Consider the following 18,368-nt stretch of genomic DNA (forward strand, 5'->3'; position numbering starts at 1 on the left):
TGAAAGGTATGCAACTCAACACATAATACCAAGAGTACATAATAAAGAGGAGAGTGTCTAACTCCAATATACGCTATCAAAAATGAGCGCGGGTAGACCTTAGTAGGTTTTCCGATTTTATTAGTAAATTTACGTAAACGATAAGGGTGTAAACAATGGTTAATTAACGCATCGGGATAGAGCCGTACAGTCACTGGAAAGGAATCGATGGATACTCCGAGGCGATTGAGCAGTCACGATTCTTCACCTCTGTCGTCGCAAGTCGAATGCCATCCCATTGAGGAATTGTGCGAGGAAGAAGATTACAACGGAACTGCTAGTGTAGCACCCGACTCGACTGCCGTGGAAGACAATAGCTCTGAAAATGACATCTTGACGACTATCTCGATTGAAAGGCAGGTAGAATTTCTGAAAGATATACAGGAGAATGTAAGCGATTTTTTCCCAGAGTTTTCTTTTGTGTTGTCACGTGTATCAATCGACGGTGCTGAAGGTGATTTGCAAGTGCCAGTTTTGATGATTACTCCACTGCAACTGTTCGTCCACCAGCCTTTGGGAGTTATGCCACGAATTCAGATCCAGGTACAGTATAAGATCTACAGTGTACACGTGCTAATGAGGCTCTGGAAAAAAGAAAGCTTCGACACATTTGAGGACATAGCTTCCTTGTGCAAGTTGCTAGGAGATAAATCTCAATACAAGTTTTGTCCGGGGCTGCTTCAGTATGATCAATACATGTCTGAATACAATAAGACAATCCGCTTCCATCTTAAGAAAGTACGGCTCACAACATTCCCATTCAAGCGTGTAGATTCTGTGGATTGCAGCCTTCTGTTTCAGCTAGCTCATAATGCTACAAAGGAAGAAAAGTCATCGAAGGAAGTGAAGTGTTATCCATGCAAGAGTCTGCTTTTATATTTGAAGCACCAGAAACGTAGGACATCTTCAGAAACTCCAACAAGAAAAACGAAACGACAGCAACCATCATCCCGAGCCAGGATGTCATATATGAGCCCAGCCAGTCAAGCAAAAAGAAGAAAATTGGCTCAGTATGAAAGAACTAGTAACATTAGGAAGCTGGCACGATATGAAGAAAATGAAATTGAATTGGACGAAGAGCAGAATGATGAAATGTGTGCTATTGTAAAGAAAATGGAAGACGAAGACTTGCAGAAATTGTTTGATGAAGGAGAAAAACATGGAGTTGGAAGCATTTTGAAGGATATTTGGGCCACAGATTTAGATCGCCAGCGAAAGGAGTTTTCTCATGATCAGGCAACCAATTGTAAGAAAACTTTAATACATGTATTTTAAAATTCTATTGTTTTTGTTGTAGGTAATGGTCGACGAGGTAATCGATGGAGTATGGTTACAATCAGAATGGGTAATGTATGCGTCAATTATCATGAGTGTATTGTTATCTCAATATTTTGTAGCCTTAGCGATATACTGTCGTAGTCCTGCTGCATACCAGGCATTAAAGGATTTTAACATCCTGAGCTTACCAGCCAAATCAACGCTACAGTCCTACTCAGGTGCTTTCATCCATGCACCAGGGGCTAGTTCAGCATGCATAACTGACCAAGTGTCTCGCTATGTGTTGTTTAAGGAGCAATGTAGACTAGTAGGGAAGCATGAGCCGAGGGGAGATGGTGCATTGATCTTTGACGAAGTCAAAGTTGCTTGTCAATTAATGTGGAATTCTCGAAACAATCAACTAATGGGATTGGCAATGACGGCAGCTGATCTTGCATCATTGAATGATATTTATCTACTGTTGAAGAATTCTGAGGGCAGCAAGCAGACATCATATGTGTTACAATTCCTATGGAGAGATCTGACAAGCAGCTTTGACATTGTTGGGCCTTATTTTACATGTGCATCCTCTGTAGATGGCAAGTTTGTATTGGCTTGTGTGCTAGAAACAGTGAAACTGTTTCAATGTCATGGCTTGCAGACAAGTGTTTTAGTGTGTGACGGGGGCTCCTCCAACATTGCTACCATCAAGGCTTGTCATGGTCATCATGGTGCTTACTCTGTCACTGATGGTGAAGACAAGTTTGAAGTGAAGCCATGGATGATCAATCCATTCAACCCTCCAAACCAAATTTTTTGGTTAATTTGTCCGTCACATCAGGCATGTTGTATGTCTATATAATTATATATTTACATATACCTGTTTCACTGCAGTTAAAGAACATGATCAATGCTCTGTTCTCATCAAAGATAGGTGGCTCCAAACAATTTCAGCGTACAGACAAATGTACGTTTGGATGGGAGGCTATTGATAGTTTGTATCAAAGGGAGCTGGAACGAGCAAAGCAAAATTTAGCCAGAATGGTTCCAAGGCTAAAAGAGACTCACGTCCTGCGGGATGCATGGACAAAACTGAATGTTCATCCAGCAAAGATCATGCAGGTAAGGTTTAGTATTAAATTCCTGGCATTCAATGATGTAATTGTATAAAAATATTGGTAGCAAGAACAAGTTTTAGGAGAGCTCTACTGGTATGCTAACCAAGAGCCCACGCCACCAGATGCTGGAGTAACATCAGAGACCCTGGAGTATCTGGAAGCTAGCAGTCGTTTGTTTGAAAAAGGCTTTCTAAGCCATGACTGTGTCAGGGACATGAATTCTGATGTGATTAAAAACATCAACGAAGGTTTCAGCTACTTCACCGATTGGCTTGATGCTATTTTACAACAAGGTAATTGTGTACATCCTTTGTAATAGTTCTATTTCAGAACCTTTCTCCCACGCTTAGATCCCAAGTTTCCCCATACCTCAAATACACAAAGGTCATTTTTGTCTTGGCAAAGTAAGTATTTGTTCTTAAATGTGCATGCATAAGTTAGTGTACATGTGCTTATGTGTACATTTCTTACAGCTTGGGACCTCTTAAGAATTGATGTGTATGGCTTTAGGGCCTTCAGTGAGTGGTTCTTCAAAACCTACCCAACCTATTTTATTTCACCTGTACGACTATCGGGATCAGCTGTTGAAAGCTTGTTCAGTCAATATAAGCACAATGCTGGAGGAAAGTTGGACTCAGTCAACTACTGTACAGCCAGAGCCGCTCATCTAGTGAAACAGACTGTCAGCACTCATCACAGCGGAAAGGGTTACCGAGATGAAAATCTCAATACAACCGAGTTGCCACTACGGAAGAAGACATACAATAAGCACAACACAACAAACAATTCATGAGTGTATTCCAATCAAATAAACTACTTTAAGTAAATTTAGTTTCAAGTTTAGTATGGTTAGCTAATAAAAGTGGCCGTAAATTCACATCTGTTGTAGAAGCTAGGCCCTTCTTTGATGCCATGTGCTGTTTCACTGCTGAAACCACTTCTTGGATTCGTGTGTTACATAGTTTGCGTACCAGGATGTTGTAGACATTGTCCATAGCTTCTTCACTAAATGTATGAATATTTGGTAACTTCCCAGTTAGAATATTTATGAATGATTCTTTTAGTGACCCTTGTTCTTTCACCTTTTCATGAACTAACTAAAGTAAAATATAATAGGTACCAATTTTACATGGATTACAGACGTTACCTTTATAATCTGGTCATCATCTTGTATAGTCTCAGTATTTATTACACCTCTAACAATTTCATCCAAGCTCCGTAAAAATGGAACAAATGCTACATCTGGGAAGTACATGTAGCCGTTGTCACGATACATGAGGTACTGAGGTAGCTTTGACTTATCCTTCATGTTTATGGCTTGCAATATAGTTATTTCTTGGGATAATACATCTCTTTGTGCACCTGGACAACTCTTGATCTGTTTGTAATGCTGATGTAGCATGTCACATAGAGCAGCACCTCCAAAGCACAGATAAACATCATCACCGTCAGTTGGCAATTGTACTGATTCCTTCATAGTACCAGTGGCATCCAATTTGTTCTGGAAATCACTACTTCGCTCCAACAAAAGTTCATAAACTGAGGAAGATATTGGTATCATCACTTTCTTGCTGTCATCAATGGCAATATGATGGATATCACAAAAGTCCAACCACTGCTTTCTAAGATCAGCAACTGAAGTTTCAACAGATTTATCCAGATTGATCACAGATAAGCAATATTCCTTGGCCAAGAGAAAGGCACTGCAATGCTGATGCCACTGCAATTGAAAGCGTAAAAAAGAATCCGTTCCTTTCTGACATTCAGCAAACAACTCCACAAATCGTTCCCTGTGGTGGACTAAAATTATTTCAATTAACTGCTTGTTTCTAAACACTTCATCCACAAATTCCCCAAGTCCTGCTGGTAACAACTGCTCACTCAATTTAACTCGCGCAGCGTCAAACAAAACAGATGCATCTACTTCGTTCAAAAACTTACACAAACTTTGCCTCTCCTTTTTATTCAGGGCTTTGCGAGTTCTTTTCGTAGTGTGTTGACTGGCTGATGACTGGTCGTTATCCTTAGACTTGTGTGGCTGCTTGGTTGGTGGTAAATCATCGTCGATAGATTCTGCCTCCTTGCATGTTCGCTTGCTCTGCTTACCAGATCGAGATTTTCCATTAACAGTGGTGGTAGCAGCTGCCTGTTCAGAGTTCTTCATCGACTTTGAGCTAGGCTTCACCCGATTACGAGTCCGTGCAGCAATGGAATCAACTACAGTGGCCGTTCCGCTTTTCAGCTGCTTCTTGCACGAGTTACTGATAGATATTTCATCATTGCCATTCGTGGACTTCGACGCCATTTCTCACAATCACGTGTGTATTTCATCAGATGGGTTAATTTGTGAATCATGCGCATTGCGCCTGCGAACCATATAGTAATCAACACATTGATCAGCCACCATAAGAAGCCAAAGGTCTACCCGCGCTCATTCTTGATAGGGCATATTGAACTTAGATACTCTCCTCTTTATTATGTACTCTTGATAATACTAATAGACTTCATAAGCGATCATTGAAAACAGTGTATCAAAACAGGATATTGTGTACCAAAAAAAGCTGTGACAAAATACTTTGCCAATCTAGCCAACCATGGATACAGAAAATACACAGTGAGTCACCACAAACATCACACATTAGACCACAGAGGTGGAGTCTGTGATCTTATTCAAAGGCCTCCATTAAATGTATGACCTTTCTCCAAAAAAACCGAAAATCAACACCTTGCGCTATCAGATAACTCTACACTACACTCACTCCCTTTTATAATACTACATGCCACATTTGATTGTGGGTTTCAGTTTTCACACAACAACACACCTCAACACACACATAACTTCCACAGCACATTTACTAAGGTACTAGGAGACATCACACTGGTGTAAAACCTGAACAATAGCAAATAACATACTACAAAGAAATAAAGTTCAGTGACTACTATATATTCAAAGAACAGCAGTTGCTACTTGGAAAAGGTTTTAACTCATCCACTATTGGTAACAATAAACACCCTGGTTCAATGACATACATGTAGCGTACAATTTGAAGATAAATCTTTGAAACTGTCTTATAAACAAACATATATTTCCTTGTGAAATATTTCATGAACTATTAGTAGCCAACTTACATTGTGTAGAGCATCCAGTGTTAGCTTACGGAATGCTAGCACAATACCCACAATTGTGGTACGAGCAATAAGATCATCATTATCTGGAAGAGAACAAGTCATTCCAATAACACCGACACACAACACAGTACACACAGATACACTCAACAGCTAACTGTAGCCTAACTGTGGTGGGTGCATAATTCAATTTGTGTGTGTATGTAAGCATTGATGTCTGTTTTTATACCCATAAAAGCCATACTATTGTTTTAAAATATGAAACCGAGTTACAACTCTTATGCTTAGAATATACACAGTGTCTTGTTATGCAAATACCATCTACAGGTGTTTAGGCTGCTACACAGCAACCACTCACTGAACAAAAGTACAACATTTCAATACTAACTTTTTAGCCTCTTCAAGTTATCATTAAACACTTCATGTTTGTCTCTGTTCATGTGAAGGTTGAGTAGTGGCTCCTTGTTGTTGATGATTATTCTCTGTAGTGATGATGTGATATGATGTCATACAGATCAGACATAACATAAAAGAGATAGGAAATGCATTTCCAGTTTGATTTCTGTTATGCGTGACTTCAGGGTACAAGATAGTGTTGCACTCGAGTAGGAAAGATTAATGCTCTAAGCAGTATACCAACAGACTACAGCAAATGTTTAGGACTTTGTGAGAGGTTTTGCAAGAGAAATCAAACTCTAGCATATGCAACAATAGGTATCACATTAACTTTGGCTGTTACACGCCATTGTACTGTTGTTTGTAGTACCTACATGCCTTCTCCATACCATTTCTTCTATCATTGGTTCCATTTTCGAGACTCGTGGTAAGCTAGGTGTGTCACCAACACAGCCGTTTAGCCTTGTGTTGCACTGCTAAGTGCTACAAACTGTTGCTACTAAAAATGGAAGATATTTTGCCATTTTTTCAAGCAACTGATCTTGTTTTGCTCTCATCTTCTCTTTGGTTTTCTCTGTGAAATGGCAAGGAATAGGCTTATCACTGTTAAAAGTATTGAATATATTAGGAAAAAGTTAAGGGTATCAAAGTACAGGCCATTTCATTCCTTTTTTTTCTTCACTTTCATTCTCATTTTATTTCATGCATAACTTCCTGGTAATAGCTCCCTCAATTACTTACTTGAGTTCATTGTAGCTAAATTTCACAATTTTTGGTCACGAAACTTCATTATTACAACAATTTGTTTTTCTTGGTACAAGCATAGCAGACGTAACAAGCTATTTGTGATGTAATACACAGATTTCCAATAAGAATGCATATGGTTTGAGATGTCACAATCTCACGTTCCTATCCCTTTTATGTACAATTATACAGCACATGTATACACTATACAATGTTATCTTCACTTCACAACACCTTTCTGTGCCACATCAAATTGTTGGCACAAATGCATAATATAATATAATCACAGTAAATGGTAACAAGAGTATCTTCTCACCTTTAACTCCTTCACTTGACTAGATACTAGTTCAGTCAGTTGCTCACCAAGGTAACGGATACCATAGGGACCCATCAGGTCAGCTAGAGCTGACAATTCTAAATGTGTAACAAGCATGACCAAATATGCAATCAAAAGATACTATAATTAATGAGCGTACAATTTCTGCATACACACATACACACGCACACCACACCCATACCACCCACACATGTAAATACAAATTACGGACACACACACGTGCACTATACATACACTACATAATGCTTAGCAGCCACTCAGCACTAACACAAAGGATATACATATATCCTCTCACCAGTACTGTCAGTGTAGTTTTCAGCCTTGAAAGGTGCTGGTTGTGATCCTTGTTTACGACTATAGAATGCTTTTCTGCTTGGTGAGTATATGATGGTGTTGCCCTGGGCAACCCTCTTCAGTAACACATTGATATACCTGTATAACACAATTAACAACACATAACCAAAAGGCAGTCATGAGAACTGAAACCTTTGCTTCATTAGTAAAGCACGTAGTATTATACATAACTCCATGCACTTCTACTCAGTTATATTTCCTCTCTAAGTATCCAATAGCAAAGCCCCTTGATGAAAATGCCACACCCTCTTATTGCTATTCCAGTTATCTGAGAGCCTGACCATAAAAAGTACATTTGGCAGGTCACTTTGTATGATTAAGTTACATATTCATATTTGGACAGTTTAGTCTTATTTAAAAAATACAATATACAGGTTTACTGTAACCACCTTACCAGTTAGTGTACAAGCTGGTGATGGTCGGTTCACCGTGAGAGTCTTGTGGCTGTGTCTCTTGTAGCAACACTGCTGTTAACACCCTCGTCATGTCGATGGTAACTAGAAGAGCACCATGCAGTAAGATTGTGTGATACTGTATCATGTGAGCAGAAATAATTGTACAGCCTATAAGTTTGACTGCTACTTACTCTGTTAACAATGACATTGTACTTTTGTTCTATTGTTTCTGCTAACATATATTATATACATAATGTCAGGTGAGAATTCAGTTTTACGACTGTAATATAGACATACTTCAAACTTCACATTGGTTTGCAGTGTTTGGCTCAAATAAGTAGCCATATACCACCAACCATCGTTATTTTGATAGCAGAGATGATTCGTACTGCTGTGTAACGGATTGAGCAAAGCTGACAACGAAGCGTAATGGATATTCACTTTTCAGATGATAATTGGGGCACGCGGTGCCATTTCAGATGCGGTATAGCTACGTGGGTTCACCAGTCATAATAATTGTTTTATAAAAAAAGTTAACAAATAAGTACACAGAAAAATTTGGAATTTTCAGCTAGAGTAGGGACCATACATAGCACATCGATAAAAAGTATTGAAACAAGTTGGAGTAGTGCACGACATTAAATCACAGTAAAACAATAAGAAGCGTTATATCCATCCTGTGCTCATGATACCATAATGGAAATGCACAGTAGGGATATAACATTTCTTACTGTTTTAGTGCGATTTAATATCGTGCACTACTCCAGCTTGTTTCAGTACTTTTTATCGATGTGTTATGGTCCCTACTCTAGTTGAAAATTCCAAATTTTTCTGTGTATGATTATGTACACAATCAGTCTGATGAAGTTATATGTGCAAAAAGTGGTTTGGTATTTTCACCCATAACCCTAAGAACTTTTGCAAAACAAAGTGTATCTCCTAAAGCTTAAGAGTGAACTGAATAGTAAGGTCTACCCCACTGTTTGCTTATGTTGTACTGCAACTATTGAGGGTCACGTGAAATACCAAATGAAACTATGCAATAACTTTGTGTGTCCAACCTCTTCTGAATAACCATAATAGTTACGCTCCAACAATCCACCTGGTTTGTGATACATGACTCACATAGCGTTAAAACTATGTAGAGCTGTAACTCGCTTCCTTTAACAGAATTAGTAGTACGATACTACAGCATGTTTTACAAACCTTCACCCACTACTTTCTTAGCAATATATATTGCATCATTAAATGGCTTCACGATGTAAACAATACCAACAGGGTGTCCCTTTAAGGTCACACACATATTTATCCTACATTTCTGGACTCAACCCTGTCTCTAGTAACCATTACTGTTATAAACCTGGACACATCCCTGTTAAAGAGTACTTTTTAAGGCCTCTGATATTTGTGACTGGATTTTGGAAAATCCCCCTTATGGGCGCATTGTTGATTCAGAGAAAAACGTATTTTAATAATTTAAAGCTTTGTTACTCACCAGCCTTGGCAGCTACATGTTTAGATTTCTCAACAAAGATGGAGTAATTCACATCCTTTAAGAGCAGCTAGTGGCCAAGGTAATCCCTGTAGAGTTTCCCGCCATTTTAGATAGGTTTTTTTCACCAGTGTTGCTGTATCACGAGTCCTCAAAAAGGGGTGGAGGGTGGGGGGTGGTGGGACGGGCAAGAGATAGACTACAAAATGGACGAGAATGGTAAATGAAGGCACCAGACCACAAAACAGCCCGTCAGAGGCAGGGAATAGTCTGAAATCTCACAAAACAGACATACATCACACATTCAGCTCCCTGCTCATCTGTCCAGAGTGCATGAACCCCCCAAAGCACTTCCCTGTTGTTCACAGGCCTGTATAGACGTCTGGGGTGGTTATACAGGCCGCCAGAGAATGGTCCACCAAAAGCAGACCCGACAAGTTGAAGGCTAGTTTGATATGGAAATTGTTAGCCTGATAGTGCAGCAACTTCATGCTGGTGTTATCTCACTTTTGCCTTTTGTGCCCATATGGTTGATTTTGCTAAATCTGGTCAAATTTATGCTTAATTGCAAACACTGCAGCTGTTATAACTACAAGTAAAATGAAAAATTAGAAATTTTAATTTGGATTAAGGATCAAAAATTAAAAGTATTGAAACAAGAGAGGTTGCCTATACCTGCAGATATACTAATGGACATTTAGTCCCTGATTCAGCCATAATTAGGGATTAAAAGTCGACTATTATATCTGCAGGTATAGGCAACCTCTCTTGCTTCAATAAATTTTTTGCTATTCCCTTGTTTCACTACTATTCTTTGATATTAAATTTCTAAATTTTCATTCTACTTGTTTGTTCACACTTTATAACATAGTTATGACTAATGAACACACGCCTACCGCATCAAAAGAAAGAAAGAAAGGTACCAGTTATGTCATAAAATAAATATTGCCACTGAACATCCACCCCAACAATCAATTACTGAATAGTACAGTGGCCATTATGCTTCAACTTCAGCTATGTTCTGCCCATTACACAGCAATGCAAATGAACAACAGTACAAGAAGCATCTCTGCAGTCACTGCAAAAAAATATAGGCAACAAGTGTAATAGCTGCCACCACAGCCACAGGGAAGCCATACTTGCACTACCGCAAATGGACACCTCGAGTTGTCAGTGAAAAGAACCAGGACACAAAGGAGGACAAATGTACATTGTAAGTCTGTGATGTGTGTATCGCACCTACTGCAGTTGGCAAAAAGGCACATCTCGGGATGAAGTGACATTGAACAGTGAAAACAACGCCTTATGTATTGTCAAGTAATTGTAATAATTTGTAATTGTAATATTCAAACAGGGAGTCCACTCAGCTTAAGCTGATTTAATCCTTGTCTGAAGGCATCAGTTACCGTAACAGCAGGTTTTTATTGCGAGGAATTTAATCTCGGCACTTCGCAATATTAAAATTCGCAACAACAGTATTTTGTTTGCTGAGAGGTTTTATGACTGTTGTATTGGAACATTTACCAACAAACCAGGTACTTGTTTATGTACATAACAGCTTGTTTATTAATAATAACAGCTAAGTTGCTCAGTTGCTTGTTCCCTTGAAACCTTTACTGAATACGTGTTTCTTCACTGAGCAGAACACATGTAGCACAAAACAGCTGTCCTGCTAGACAGTTCCTGGAAAACTTCAGGCACCTGCATAAATTCATTGTAGATACAGGAAACAACACACCTATTTCATACTAAATTCCATTGCTTTCCATTTAGTACGACACACTTATGTATTTCAATGAGTAATAACTTCAAGCGAAGAATTTAATGTCGCAAATTTGTCACCTCACAAGATTAGGTGTCACATGGTTTTTTCTTCGAACGTAAATCTGTCCACGAGGAAAACCCACTTTACGGTAGCTAGCTAGTTAATTAGTCAGTTAGTAAGAAGTTCGTAAATAGAAATTCTTGTAAATTCTACATTTATAAAAACTTGTTAGATTTTGGGTTGCTCTAAAGGCATTTTTGGGCTCGGTTACACTTAACCAATACTGCCAAAATGTTTTGAAGGAAAACTGAGGCTGCTTTTTTGGGTGATTGTGAAGGGCAAGAAAGCCTAACACTCCATGATTCCTAATATACAGTACTATCATACTGTATGATTCACTCTTGTCACTCTTTCCCAAAAATGCATTAGTCACAAAACCATATACACATCACATGAAGGCAAACATCACAAACATGATGTTAAACACCACCACAGGCTCACCATGTAATTCGATGCTCCTCAAAGCAGACATAAAGGCTCGGATGCTGTGAAGCACTTCAGATGGTCTTGCTATCTCACTTGTTTCATGATTATACTGTAACATCTCAATAATACTCCTAGAGAGAAATGGCAGGTAAAAAAGGTTTGAAGTTCAATACAAATAGACTGATCCTATTCACTAAAGGGCTTATAAACTAATAAGTTGATGTTGTGCTACTTCTAAAAGCCAGGTGCCATGCAACAAACAAACCTAACTGGAATTAATTAACAGTGTACTAATGTTTGTTACTACATACAAAATACAGTGATTTAGTAATTTGTATTTTGTAATTGATGAAATATTTTGTAATTATGTAATTACGTTGCTAAGTAATGCTAAGGAGGCGTACCTCAAACAAACTACTTTCACAGAAGTATCTTCTTAACTGTTCTATAGTTCATCTATAACATTTTCTTACATCGCAAAGTCTCAAAGCTGCTCTTTATTTTTGTTCGCGTATGTATGGGCACGCCCCCCGTTTCAACTCAAAGGAATTCGTTATACCCGGTAGCCTAGGAGGCCAGCTGTATTGTTTTTTGGCTGTTTGACGTCCGTAGAGCCCATTGGGAAAGGCCTTCACTGCATCCTTATAAACTCATTACTCATTTCACCCGTATTTCAAACCGGCACGCCTTAAACCAAAGCTTACCTGCCCGGAAGTTTAACACAGGCTCTATATGGCCTTTATTTCTCACATTAAGGCTGTTTTTAGCAAACAAAGTTTTGCTCACGTGGGTGCGGAAAGACAAACAAACATGCATATATACATACATACAAACACACACACTTTTCGGAAAGCAATTCAGCTACATACAAAGAAATACAGTACCTGATAAATAGCTCCTCTAGATGAGGGACAAGATATTCTCTGGGTACAAAGATGTGCTCCCAGGCAGTGACAGAGGAGAAATGGTTGATGGACCAACACAAGTGAATCAGTGAAGACAACAAGGAATCTTCCCTATTACATGAACATACAATATGTAACACACACTATACAATGTATATAGAGTATGTGACTGGCTGAGTGATAACCCACTATTTTTGCACACTCCTCAATTCCAGTTCATTGCTTCTCTGTTATCTACAGTAACAAAGGAGTGGACTGCCAAAGCATCAGCCTCTTATGAGGAGTAATAGCACTAAACAGTTGGAACACCAATTAATTTGTACAGCAACTACTGTATATGGCAAATAAATCATAGGCACTTTACTAATTCATCATAACCCACAACTGAAACAAGCTACAGTGGAAACTCTCTTAACGGTCACCTGAGTTGGGTGGTCACCTCAGCATAACGGCCACGTGACTATGGCCCCGACCGATTCCCAATCAGTTCGTACAGAAATAGTTTGCATTAAGCAGTCACCTCTATAACACGTATAACAGCCAACTTTTGAAGTCCCAAATAGCACTTCATTATACAAAAAGCCTCTCACAAAGCGCCCAGCAACAGCCATGATGGTGAGTAAACTAGTATAACAGTTTATACTCACAGTTGTGTTCTGTATAGGTAGGCTTATAACTACTCCATGGCTTTGTCTCTTCGCGTGATTCTATATAAATTTCACCTCACAATATATTGATTTCCTGAATTTACAATTGTGCAGTTACCAGCTAACTGTCTTTCTAGTCTAAAAGAAAAGTTAAACTACAACTTTTCCTTCACTGGCTTTGTAGCAAGGCAGCCTAGTGATAATGTCTCCATACAGTATCTTCTGGCTATTGTTGGCCATCCTTTCTGCTACTTTGTTTACGCCTTTTAGCTATGTAAGTAATGGATTGAAATGTAGGCATGTGTGAGGATAGCTATAATCCCAGGAATCTCCGTATAAAGGCCAAACCTTGGTTTGTTACCTATGGCTGCTTTATAGAGGATATTGAGTTAGGCAGCCACCTCTCTATAAAGGCCAAATATTTCTAGCCCAAAGGTGACCGCTTTAGACAGGTTCCACTGTATTAAGATAGGACTTGACTCAATTTGTTCACTAGTAACTGGTTTTCCCTATATTCCTCAAGGAAGAAAGCCATTCCAACAAAGAAATGACAATATTAAACTCATAATTAAGCACTCACAACTTACACATCCTTTACTGTAAAAACACGGAACAAAGAGTTTCTTACTCTCCATGAATAGGTGAATCAGGTTATATTGATTTAAACCTTGTTTTACTGCACACTCAAGTGATTAAAATGTGTTTAAATTTTATATGTGGAATTTGTACTTTGTTCACTTAGTTAATTACTTTCATAGCAAAATAGAATTTTCACTCAGCCAGTTATTGGACAAATAAATGTTATGCATGGAATATCTCCTTGACATGACCCTCTAGCTAAAGGAAAAACACAAATGTTTACTTTCCATCTCTTAAACTACACCCCACTGTGGTCCAGAAAAATACATTTCCTTTGAGCTATAGTAGACTAAATGTTCTCGGATCTAAAACTTAGACTATTAACATTCCTTACCCTTGGGTATCTCCTCTTGTCCGACGTTCACTCTCTGCCCCAGGAATCACTGGATTAATAGGTGTCTTTGCACTACGACTCTTTCCAGTCTTGCTCGGGTGTGCTTTCATGTACACTAGTGTAGCCTTATAGGGCACCAACTGTAATTATGGTATGAATAATTCATATGGAACAGAAGCACAGATAGAAAGACACACACACACAGAGGTAGACAGATATTTAGGCAGCTATACACATGCATACAAGTACATACTACACACCGGGGGTCTCCCCTCCCCCCTGGGTTAGCTATTGCCCCCCCTAGGTTTATATCTAAAGCCTTGAGAAATGGAAAGGTTTAATAGATCCCAAAGTTGTATAATCCAATGGTCAATATTCAATGGAATCACAGTAAAATTTCACCAAAATTAAGTATATTTACACCTAAATTTTCCTGGGGGAGCATGCCCCTAGACCCCCCTAGAATCCGAACCGACTTACTTTGCCCTCACCCCTAGCTTAACATTCTGGGTTGAGCCCTGCACGCTTTCTAGAAAACAATTTCAAGAGACCAAGTACACACCCACACATAGCCATAAGCTGGTTGTACGCACATTCCTAACTTTAAAAAGTCACACACACATACCTGCTGTTGTAATGCAACTCTTCTCTCACACAGAACACCTACAATGGTCTTGATCTCTCTAGCTGTCAGCTCCAGGAAATGGTTGACCATATTAACACTGCGTTCACCAACAATTGTCCTCTGTACCACAATGAACAAAATAGCAATGTCACCATGGTTACATATAGAAAACTTACAGTTTAGAAGTACACGTAAATCAATTGGTACTTAAAGTGCATATACTTGAGCCATAATATATAACTTACTATACAGCTAGGACATATTAAAAAGGTGGCTTATTTGTTAATGTAATTGATGTTCCAGGTGTTTACAACCCATCACTGTGTGAGATAACACGTGATGAGTGAAAAGCCCTGGAATGTGATGTCACCCCTGATCACATGATGTTCCACCAATGTCATCACATGAGCTTCACATTGGGGAAGTACCAAGGGGTATATAACAGGCATTACCATACATGGGCAATAACATGTGTTCCTTTAAACACATACACATAATGTACATACATAAACATACATGCCACATGAAACATACACACTTACACACAGACAAACATACACCTTTACAAACAGATACACAAACCTCTTCAGCGGCAAATACTGAACAAGCATTCGTAAACTCTGCTGCCACCATGGGAAATGCTGACGCATACCTAACAGCAAACAAGACAACATTTACAGTTTTACATTAAAATATTATATCACTCACTGCATTTGTGAATGGTTGCTAAGACACCTTGTGAACTCTTGCTCCAGTGAACGATGGTAAAATCTGAGTACAATATGTAGCAAAGAATTCAAACAGTATAAAACACACACATACAAACTACATACATTTAATAGGCAAACTGGAACCTTGACAAGCTAAATAGCAAAACATCACAGCTTTGATTAAAGTGACTGTTCTATTAGAGCATTTTGTCAATACACAATGTGTACACTCTATTCAATAGAGCCTTGTGTATAACAGGAGTGCTTCTTGATCCTGATATAAATAGAACAGCCTTCACTACTGTAATTGGACTGGCACACAGGTGTAATGAGATCCCACTGTACATACATACATAACATACACACACTAGACGTACACACTTACCCGATGAATGAAATATCTCCATAAGTCCTCAGAACCTACAGTAATAATAGTACAATAAACAACTACCATATCACATCATTTCAAAGCATACAGTGAATCTCAACTACATCCATCTGCTTGATGAATTGAAAAGGTAATACAGTATTAATAATTCACAGGATCATGTTTAGAGAAAATACGTGACCGGATTTGCGAAAACCTAACACAATCACGCATTTTTCGAATTCCTGTTTATTACAATTTACTTAGACAAATATATGTTCTGGCAAAGTTTCAGCCTCATATGCCAATAAATTCAGCCCTACAAAGTATCAACAACAGAAAGGATGGATCTGTACAACTAGTATAGGAAAAATAAATTATAGGAGCTTACTAAAACAGTTGTAACTTACGAACAGAATGTTTTACGGAGTTGAAATTTGTACCATTGTGTTGCCATGAATAGGGGAATCGAATACTGAGTAAGTTTTTCCTTGTAACACCTTTCTTTACTACATAGAAACTATTGCATAAAAACTAATAATAAACTGGTAGAACCTTTTCAATAAATATCGAAATCTGCTAAAGCAGTATCGAAAATCGATACGATAACGATATCGACAAAATTATCGCGAAATCGATATTTTTTCGATATATCGAACATCACTAATAGGATGACAGGAATATTATAGCGATACAGGAAGAAAAATAAAATTTCAGTATGAAGTACACAGTAGGTGGTATGGAAATTACCTCATCTAAGTCATCCACAAACTGGCTATGCAACGATATTGTATTCATAGCATAAGCCAGATCCGTGTGCTCCCTGAGGCTCATTGCTGGTCGACTGATGCTACAGTATGCCTGAAATACAAGTTTAAGTATGAGCAGGAAATAAGCCCCACCCCCACTAGTTTACCTGCAATCTCATCCAATCCAATCGCAGACCTTGAAAGTCATAATCATATTTTCCTTCAGCTACAAACACAGAATAGAACACAGTGAATCTAATACAAGAAAGTTGGCGTGAACCATCACTAGCACACACCTGTTTGTCTGCACATCATTGTGACTGTTCTATTAGGGCATTTCAATAGCACATGTGCTGTGTATGGAGTTAATGTACTGGAGAAATATAGAAATTGCTATACAGTGTCAACCACTCATAAAAGATCTACATTAAGCACTCCTCAATTCACAAGAGTTTATGTAGTATCTCAGAATAGGGTGGGAACTAGCACCTATGGATATTCTTTGATAACCTATATGAAACATTCACCAAGCTACACTCAAAGTACTCGATAAAGATTTTCTACTTGATAATTGTTTAATAAATTTTACATGACCACTCTAATCTAGTCAAAACCAGAAATAACAGTAAACAGGTTACAATGTACGTACTGCAAAGCAAAGGTTCAGTGACTACAATTACCACCACCCTCCCCCCTTCCTAATCTTCATTGTACATATTATGTCAATCATAATTTCTTTACCTTCTTTTCCACTCAGCCTTGTACAAGTATCAACAATTGAGGACAACAGAAGTGTCTCATGTTCAGGACATACCGCTTGTCTCTACAATATGGTAGTAGATGATTATAACTTCACAATATTCAAACCCACAATCAGTTCATACCTGCATCAAGTCCCTCAAGTATGTAGCATGATAGCCTCCCATGTACTTGCGATAATAATTCTGTATGATCTTCCTGTACCTGTTGACCAGTGCTGTGTGTGTAGTGATGGGGTGATAACAATTAATATACAGAACATGCATACAGAGTACATGGTATCTCAGAGCTCCTAGGGATTATCTAGCATTCAGATATTTGAAAAGTAGGAGTCTCTATATAATGTACAGTTAGGAAGCAATTCAAGGTTTTACTGTTATAAGGGAGTTATAGGTAAAATTGCATTAATAGAGGTCTAGAGAGAATTCAGACTCAGTCCTTGAGTGTCTTCGAGGGTCCCTTGAGAGGTTCCACTGTGAAGTTCTATGTAAAATAGCCATAGCAGCATGAATAATAATAAGTTGTTTTAATAGGGGCAGTCAGATTTGGGGTTCCACTCTATACAAATATACAGAAGCATACTACACACATACTACACACATACTACACACATACTACACACATACTATACACATACTATACACATACTACACACATACTACACACATACTACACACATACTACACACATACTACACACATACTACACTCATACTACACACATACTACACACATACTACACACATACTACACACATACTACACACATACTACACACATACTACACACATACTACACACATACTACACACATACTACACACACATACTACACACATACTACACACATACTACACACATACTACACTCATACTACACACATACTACACACATACTACACACATACTACACACATACTACACACATACTACACATATACTACACACATACTACACTCATACTACACTCATACTACACACATACTACACTCATACTACACACATACTACACACATACTATACACATACTACACTCATACTACACACATACTACACACATACTACACACATACTACACACATACTACACACATACTACACACATACTACACACATACTACACACATACT

General features: G+C 38.4%; 3 protein-coding genes across 3 annotated transcripts in view; 1 reads left to right on the forward strand and 2 right to left on the reverse strand.

Annotated features, from left to right (window-relative positions):
- Positions 1–18,368, reverse strand: part of LOC136252178 (nck-associated protein 1 homolog) — a 45,264-nt gene that overhangs the window by 9,464 nt on the left and 17,432 nt on the right. Inside the window, exons 14-29 of the mRNA XM_066044569.1 lie at positions 17,370–17,461; positions 17,227–17,308; positions 16,653–16,711; positions 16,487–16,597; positions 15,755–15,789; positions 15,368–15,430; positions 15,242–15,311; positions 14,660–14,779; positions 14,035–14,174; positions 12,394–12,525; positions 11,525–11,640; positions 7,766–7,868; positions 7,313–7,449; positions 6,997–7,094; positions 5,929–6,022; positions 5,544–5,626 (exon numbers count right to left, since the gene is read on the reverse strand). Of these exons, the coding sequence (XP_065900641.1) occupies positions 5,544–5,626; positions 5,929–6,022; positions 6,997–7,094; positions 7,313–7,449; positions 7,766–7,868; positions 11,525–11,640; positions 12,394–12,525; positions 14,035–14,174; positions 14,660–14,779; positions 15,242–15,311; positions 15,368–15,430; positions 15,755–15,789; positions 16,487–16,597; positions 16,653–16,711; positions 17,227–17,308; positions 17,370–17,461 (1,535 nt within the window). The remainder of the gene's footprint in view (positions 1–5,543; positions 5,627–5,928; positions 6,023–6,996; positions 7,095–7,312; positions 7,450–7,765; positions 7,869–11,524; positions 11,641–12,393; positions 12,526–14,034; positions 14,175–14,659; positions 14,780–15,241; positions 15,312–15,367; positions 15,431–15,754; positions 15,790–16,486; positions 16,598–16,652; positions 16,712–17,226; positions 17,309–17,369; positions 17,462–18,368) is intronic.
- LOC136252180 (uncharacterized) lies at positions 3–5,513 on the reverse strand. Its single transcript, XM_066044571.1, has 2 exons — positions 3,562–5,513; positions 3–3,511 (listed from the first exon to the last, which is right to left on the reverse strand). Exons 1-2 carry the CDS (start codon positions 4,717–4,719, stop codon positions 3,233–3,235), a joined length of 1,437 nt encoding a protein of 478 aa, XP_065900643.1. The 5' UTR covers positions 4,720–5,513; the 3' UTR covers positions 3–3,232.
- On the forward strand, positions 32–3,822 carry LOC136252179 (uncharacterized). The gene is made up of 7 exons (XM_066044570.1): positions 32–1,285; positions 1,337–1,384; positions 1,437–2,137; positions 2,191–2,418; positions 2,479–2,707; positions 2,765–2,818; positions 2,888–3,822. Exons 1-7 carry the CDS (start codon positions 208–210, stop codon positions 3,205–3,207), a joined length of 2,658 nt encoding a protein of 885 aa, XP_065900642.1. The 5' UTR covers positions 32–207; the 3' UTR covers positions 3,208–3,822.

Source organism: Dysidea avara, chromosome 4 (assembly GCF_963678975.1).
Source record: "Dysidea avara chromosome 4, odDysAvar1.4, whole genome shotgun sequence".
NCBI lineage: Eukaryota > Metazoa > Porifera > Demospongiae > Dictyoceratida > Dysideidae > Dysidea > Dysidea avara.